Source organism: Leptonychotes weddellii, unplaced genomic scaffold (assembly GCF_054177405.1).
Source record: "Leptonychotes weddellii isolate Sample4059 unplaced genomic scaffold, ASM5417740v2 HiC_scaffold_9576, whole genome shotgun sequence".
NCBI classification, from domain to species: domain Eukaryota; kingdom Metazoa; phylum Chordata; class Mammalia; order Carnivora; family Phocidae; genus Leptonychotes; species Leptonychotes weddellii.
Window position 1 is genome coordinate 295 of NW_028067781.1, and position 7,698 is coordinate 7,992.

At 50.2% G+C, this 7,698-nt stretch overlaps 1 protein-coding gene across 1 annotated transcript; it reads right to left on the minus strand.

Annotated features, from left to right (window-relative positions):
* Positions 1–589: 589 nt before the first annotated feature.
* LOC145720046 (transcription factor-like 5 protein) lies at positions 590–7,695 on the minus strand (the record flags this gene model as incomplete). Its single annotated transcript, XM_081811698.1, has 5 exons — positions 590–2,237; positions 4,017–4,263; positions 5,844–6,006; positions 6,266–6,452; positions 7,556–7,695. Coding segments are annotated over 5 exons (900 nt in total), but the record flags the coding sequence as incomplete, so codon positions are not given.
* Between the last annotated feature and the right edge of the window lie 3 nt (positions 7,696–7,698).

Here is a 7,698-nt window from a genome sequence, read left to right on the forward strand (position 1 = left end):
ACACAAGTTTTAACCTATTCAATCGCTGAGTATATACAAAGACAGTTAACAGATTTTTTTTTGTTGTAAGTGCCTTCATCATATTTGAATGAATTATGTCAATAACTCACTAGTAATAGGTACACAAAGCCAAACATTGAATCATTTTCAAAAATATAAAAGCTTTTCTCCAAAGATGACATCCAGATGGCCAACAGACACATGAAAAAATGTTCATCACCACTCGGCATCAGGGAAATGCAAATCAAACCCACAATGAGATATCACCTCACACCAGTCAGAATGGCCAAAATTGACAAGTCAGGAAACAACACATGTTGGTGAGGATGCGGAAAAAGGGGAACCTCCTACACTGTTGGTGGGAATGCAAGCTGGTGCAGCCACTCGAAAACAGTATGGAGGTTCCTCAAGACGTTAAAAATAGAGCTACCCTATGACCCAGCAATTGCACTCCTGGGTATTTACCCCAAAGACACAGATGTAGTGAAAAGAAGGGCCATATGCACCCCAATGTTCATAGCAGCAACGTCCGCAATAGCCAAACTGTGGAAGGAGCCGAGATGCCCTTCAACAGATGAATGGATAAAGAAGACGCGGTCCATATATACAATGGAATATTACTCAGCCATCAGAAGGATGAATACCCACCATTTGCATCGACATGGATGGGCCTGGAGGAGATTATGCTAAGTGAAATAAGTCAAGCAGAGAAAGTCAATTATCACATGGTTTCACTAATATGCAGAATTTAAGAAACAAAACGGAGGAACAAAGGGAAAAAAGAGAGAGAAACAAAGCAAGAAACAGACTCGACTCTAGAAAACACACTGATGGAGACCAGAGCGGAGGTGGGTGGGGGTGGGGGAAACGGGATGGGGACGAAGGAGGGCGCTTGTCCTCCCGAGCACCAGGTGACCTAGGGAAGGGCTGAGTCACTACATTGTACACCTGCAGCTAGTGGTACACTGTGTTAACTGGCTGGGATTAAGATAAAAAGCTTAACAAAAAATATACATAAAAGCTTTACTTTATTAAAATTAACAGTTTACCTCTAACAAATAACATCACAGAGTAACTGCAGGATAACCATAAACGACCCAATCAGAAGGAACATGACACAAATACTGCTTTAAAACTCGATCACACGTACAACGACAGCGCAGCTCACGCGGCATAAACACCGCGGAGACAGAAGGGGAACCAGAAACGCAGCCCACGGCTCCCGGCCCCGCGGGATCTACACACGGCAGGCTCTTCGTATAAGGCTTCCACGTTTATGCGCCAACCTCGACTCAGTCCCTAAGACATGATGCAACCACAGCAGCGGCCACGCGATGGCTTCCACAGCGACCCGAACCGGGGTGCGCGGGGCCTGCCTCACCAAGGCCTCATGAGCACTCACCCTGACCACCAGCATGCCGAGGCCCCCCCACGGCAGAGCCCTGGAGCCTCTGTTCTTCCATCTGAGCCCCCAAGGAAGGGTGGCTGGACTCCCACCCACACAACGCGCTCGGTCCCCCCGCCGGGAGCCGCGCTCGCTCACTGGAATTTCCCCTGGGACCGACAGACGGGGTCAAGGCGGTGCTGGCTACACTAGGGAGCCAGGTCCTTGGGCCCAGAGCCCCCAAGTCGTCCCCAGTCGCCCTGCCCATGGAAGAGTCTCTCTTCTCCGCCTTCTGAATGCATCTGAATTCCAGACTGTTTAACATCATCTGCCTCTCTCTCTCCCTTAACTCGTCTCGCTTCATCCCTTCAAAAAGTCTTCAGAGGGTAAAAAAATACACATCTTACAGGGGCCTGAAACCCCTTCCAGTCCTATGCAATCTGCTGTATACAGCAGGTGCTCAATCTGACAACGGATACTTCAGTCACTCATACGCTGCGTGTCAGTGAACCAACCCAGACTATGATTAGTATTTCGATAAACGATGAGCTACAACATCAATGAGCGGAGTTTTGTTCATAGTGAACTCAGCATCTGACACTGGGTTCCAGGAAACGAACGACAGTCAGGGATATCTTAGGGAAAAAAGGATAAGTAACACCACTTGTCAGTTTATAAAATTCTGAAAATCTACCTGCCCTGAATACTGACCTTTTTAAGAGCATCTCCATGTCTTTCCTGAATGTACTTCAGGAACGCCGTGGTCCACTGCAGGGTGGTCGCCTTATCCGTCTCCGCATTGCAGAACGGGACTAAAAGATTCAACTCATCACAGCAAATGCGGATTCTGCGCCTACAGTCAAAATCCAAAGCAATCACACTGAGAAGCAGAAGCAATACCGCCGCTCCCGGCCTGGCCACCCGTGCTCGGGGCCGCGCTCCACCAGGACCACCCTGCTCAGGGGCCAGGAGCAAGTCTCTAGACCAGGGACGGAGCCAAACCCCCGAAACTGGAAGCAAAATTTTGTGTGTGCTTTTTCTGGGTAGATCGTTCTTCACTCACAAGTTATTACCCTGCTCTCCATGTGCCAAGGAACTGACCCACAGCTAAGAGTCACAGCTTTGACCTCCAAAGGGGCCCCAGTTCAAAAAAGGATCACAGACTACACTCTGCTAATACCCCCAAGCCCAGTCTTTTTAGAGATAATTTTTTTTTCAGAGAGAACTTAAATCACAAGTTGGGTCTTATGATTAGACCATGTTAGCTCTCGCAGATGACACTCAGCGTGACACCAGGTCCTAGGGGAGCTGACACGGAGTAGCGGATGCAGCACGACCCCTGCTGCCCACCTTCCACGTGCACACGTGGGAGCAGACGTGGGCATCTCCTAAGGCAAACACGACAGTGGGCACCTCTCTCCAGTCCGAGCGGGAGACAACTCTACATCACGGACGAGAGACGGAGATGCGAGGCAGTGAACCTACAGTGTGTTACCCTAGGGAACGTCAGGGTGCCAACCTACGGCTAAGGGTTCTCCCACGGCAGGTACCCAGTAAACGCTGATGAAACGTCAGGTAGGAAAGCCATCCTTCGTAGTTCACAGACGTCCTTCAGTTCGAGAGAGAGTGAGTGTGTGTGTACACAGGTCTAAGAATGATTGCTGGCGGGCTAGCTAGCTTTAACACGTCCCTTAAAAAGAAGTAAGCTGCCTCAGGTCAACACTGGAACTTCAGAGTTGAGTATCTGCCTTGCCCCGTGCTACAGAAAGGAAACTGGGACGAAGTACCCCGGAAATGATTAAGTTAATTACGTTAATTATGTTAGGGAAACATCAGGTAAAAATCCAGCTGTAATACAGAAAAATTAACCACCTTTTGGTTCTACGTAAAATCCAAATAAATTCTAAATAAAACCTGCAGATAAAACGACCTAAGTAACAGTTTTAACCCTTTCTTCCCCAACATTCTTAAAAGAACCAAGTGAAGCTGGCGCCCTGGTGTGCAGCCCAGCTGTCTCCCGGAGGCCCACTCACAAGGCTGGCCCCTGACGGCCTCGGGGAACTACGATCTTGGGAGGGTTCCCAGCATCATTAGTGAGGTGCCTAACTGTGCCTAAAATGTTTGTACGAACAATGCAGTTCATGCTGAGCACTGCCTCTCCCTCTGGGGGCCTGGGGGTTGGCGGCTCACCAGGTAGGAAATGCCTCCATGACCCGACCTGCCAATAAAATCTTGGGGCACTGAGTCTCTGACGAGCGTTGCCAGCTGGCAATTTCAGCCGCCCCAGGACCTGGGGCTGCGGGAGCAGAGTGCATCCAGGAGCCCCCTGGGAGAGGACACCTGGGAGCTCGCATCTGGCTCCCTGGACTTCTCCCCAGGCACCTCTGCTAAGTTTACTGTGTCCTTTCTCTGTAATCAATCAAAGCCGTAAGTCTTCCTAATGAGTCATCAAACCTGGGGCTGGTCCTGGGGACCCCGATCCACCTAGCAAAACACAGTGTTTACTCTGGCCAACCTTTCTCCACGTTGAACACGTTTTGAAATAACTAAACTGCTGTTTCATGAATAACTTGCCTGTTACTGCTAGTAACTATAGTAAACTTGCGTGTTGACGAGCAATCACACGCATTACCTTCTATCTCTTTCCATGCGGTTGTGCCTCTCCCTACGCTGCGACCTTCCTCCCTGGGGCCCGCTCTGGGCCTGCTCCCCGAGGTTTGCCTGCGAGGACTCCGCAGGCGGCCAAGCGCCCTGTGTGGAGGTCGAGCCTTCGCCCACGTTCTGAATCTCTCCAAGGGCTCTTCGTTCTACATTTGTGTCCAGCTGACGTATTCTACTCCGATTCCTCTTATTTATGGCTTGCTTACATAGCGCTTCTTCTTTGCAAAAGAAGAAAAAAGTGGTATTTTAATTTTTTATTTTACTTAACTTGTCCCCATTAATGCTGAATGTATTTTGTGGCATTTTTCAAGCCAGAAGAGACACATGAATGGGCAAAGGAAGGCCCAGAACTGAACAGGAAGAGCCGTACCCACTACAGTAACTGGTACAAGCCGTTAGCACAAAGCTCCAAACCACAAAACTGAACGTAAATCCGTAACTAAATTAAAACACTGAGTATTATGTGATCAACAGAACCTTGTCAGAAGTCCCTTTTTTATCAACGGGTATTAGCTGCCATCTATGAATAGAGAAACCAAGAGGTTGTTCAATTTTTCTGATGTTCAGAATGGAAAAAACAAACTTTCTCCCAAAGATTTTCTTTTACACAATTACTCTAATGTGACAGCAGGTACTCTACCTGCCATGCTCAGAAGAGGACAAAACCTAAGTGCCTTAGGGTTCAATGTGCCCTCAGCTGACAAGTGATTCTGCCCCCGGAAGGAGGAATCGCATCCCAGCTCTTATTTATGCTAGAGGAACACGGCAAATTCCACCACCTCCAGAAGAGCCGGCACCTAACCATCATGCCCACGTGGTGATGTACGTTCCCGAGACGCCAAACAAAACCAAAGTTTCTGTGGCCAAAGGGTCCCTACGCACAACTTTCACAATGGGACCTGCAAGGAAGACATGGTGGGGAATTCACAGCGCTGGGAATATTTTGTTTTTGAAGCTGAGGAGTTAGTACATGGTTTATGTTACCATCAACCTTTCACTTTGGAAATGGTAGTGCATACCTCTGAATAAAAAGTCCTAACAAGGAGAACGACCCACTGGCTTGAGGAGTGCAGTACTCCATCCCCGCCCTGCCCCCATCAACTCTGGAAAAGCTAGGTATTATTTTGTCGGGTTAAGTTGAAAAATAATTTGTTTGCAAGGAGAAAGGGATTGTGAGCTCACTCTCAAGGTGAGCAAAGTTTGCCTTCAGCGGTTTCTTTATTTCTAAAACTTTCTGAATCACCTTATGGCCTCTTGCTCCCAACTCAATCCTTTGCCCATCTGTAGACTGTCTCCTAAAGCTTTTAGCAGATTTCAGACTCCTGCCTCACTCACGAAATATAAAATAAGAAACAAAAAAACAACTATTAAGTGCTTTCAGCAACTTGAAGGAAACTGAAAATTTACATAAGTCTATCATTTCTCTGTTTATGGAGATTACCAGTAAGAAAAAGCAGCCCCCAAACTCAATGATTCCGTGCTAAGTATAAATATGATGTCTGAGGGGTGCCTGGGTGGCTCAGTCAGTTAAGCGGCCAACTCTTGATTTTGGCTCAGGTCCTGAGATCCAGCCCCACGGTGGGCTCTGTGCTCAGCAGGGAGTCGGCCCGAGATTCTCTCTCCCTCTACCCCTCCCCCTGCTTGTGTGCTCGTGTGCTCTCTCTCTCACAAATAAATGGATAAATCTTTAAAAAAAAAAAAAAAAAAAGACCACTTCATGTTTATACTCGGCCTCTCTCCCTCCCCACCCTCGGCCAAGAAGCCAGCAGGGCAGTGCTCCCTCCGCTTTATGGCTTACCTCCTACTTTAATCCAAACCTGCTCAGGCAAAGCTTTGTTTCTACCGCCCAAAGTCTGTTTAGTGGATTCAATTTCCTGCTGGTAACAGAAAGAAAATGCTCTAGGCAATCCAATGTCCTGATGCTTGGCAGCTTCGAGTATAGAACATGGGTTACCAGAACCCTGGAAAAAACGAAGTGACAGGAAGTTTACCAGCATGCCCACAAATCAAATGCCCTCTAACCAAAGTCAAGTCAAAGGTGTTCATGCAATTTGAGTAACTTCACGTACACTGAGGATTTTAAGACGTTCCCAAACCACATAAACGCTTTTGATCTCAAAGGTTATTAAGCTCAATAAAAGAAAAACAGATCCTTCAGACCTAACGAAAATAAAATCCACTTAATACAAAAGAGCAGCACCCGACGAGTCCCTCCCTTACCTGCGTCTGTGAGAGGCTCGAGCCCCCCGCAGCAGAGCACGCATTGGCCGTGAACAGAGGGCATGTAAATTGTAAAGCGGTGGCGGCCGCTGCGGTTTTATTTTTCACCAATGTCGTGCATTTGTTTTGTTGCTGATGTAGAGGGACGTTCATGAATTCGGAAGGATGTCGGATAAGAGTTACCAAACTGCCAAGACAAAGGAGACCCGGAGACACGTGAAGACTGTGTGGCAGGCAAGCGTGCCGAAGGCTGCGATCCCCAGCACGCTCTCCCGGCTAGCACCAAGACTTCTAGACAGCTCAGATCCGGCAGGACGAGCGCCCCTCCTCGTGGAAACCTCTACCGAACCAGGATCAACCAGCGCTGCAGTGGACAAGCTCACACTTCTTCCTCACAGAGGACCATACGGCTGGATGTCACCTGACACCAATCTCTCTCACTTTTTTTGGCCATTCTCCAAAATCTGATGACTAGGGGCAAAATGGGGAAAACCACAGGGTAGGGAGGGATAGAAAGCGAGGAGCCCCCCCAGCACAGAGGCGGCTACTCTTCAGTATTCGTCTCTGAGACATGACTGACGGGCTGGCATCCTGGCAGCAGGGCAAAGCTGCGTTCTGTCATCGGGACACTTTCCTTCCACCAAGGCTCATCCGTGTGTGGAGTCACCCCTAACCTGAGTCAACGTCGGGGGAAACAGGCGTCTCCTGACATTTAGGTGGATAATTTGGTGCAAAAGCTTTGGTCCTCAGAAGCATCTGTACACTTATCTCAACTGAACTCTCTTCCACATGCAGACAGAGTATGCCCCACACGAGGGCATGCTTTGTGGTAGGCACTCAGGACTCAAAAGTATTTGCTCATGGGCGCTTGCAGAGCACACACCCTTCCAAGTCGGCCCCAGACCCAACGGGGTCTGCTCCCTGTGAGGATGCCGGCCAGAGGAGGCTGGTGGCTTTCTCCAGGGATGGCTTCACCTACACCCAGGCCCACCTGGGCCTCATCCCTATTAAAACGCAAGCTGTAGTAGGGCTGGTGGCCTTTGCACCTGGATCACCTTGTCTACACCCAGACCCAGCCAGGCTGGTGGCCGCCCCACCAGAGGGACTCGTGTGCTCCCAGACTGAGACTATGGCCGCTCCATGGGACCTCCTCGTGTGCACCGCGGCGGGGGCTGCTGGCCTCGGCAGCGGACAGCCTCGTGTGCACGCAGCCCCGGCGGGCCTGCTCCCGGGGCACCCGCGCCCTCCCCGCGCCCGGCCACCCGGGAGGTGGCGGGGAGGGACACCCACTTGTTGAGCGCCACGCCGGGCTCGGGGGGCTCGGCGCCGCGCGGGGCGGGCGGCGGCTCGGCAGGGATGCTGTTGAAGCGGTCCTCCAGGCGGACGCGCACGGCCGACTTGGCCCGCGCCTCGGGCGCGCCCTCCGCGTTCTC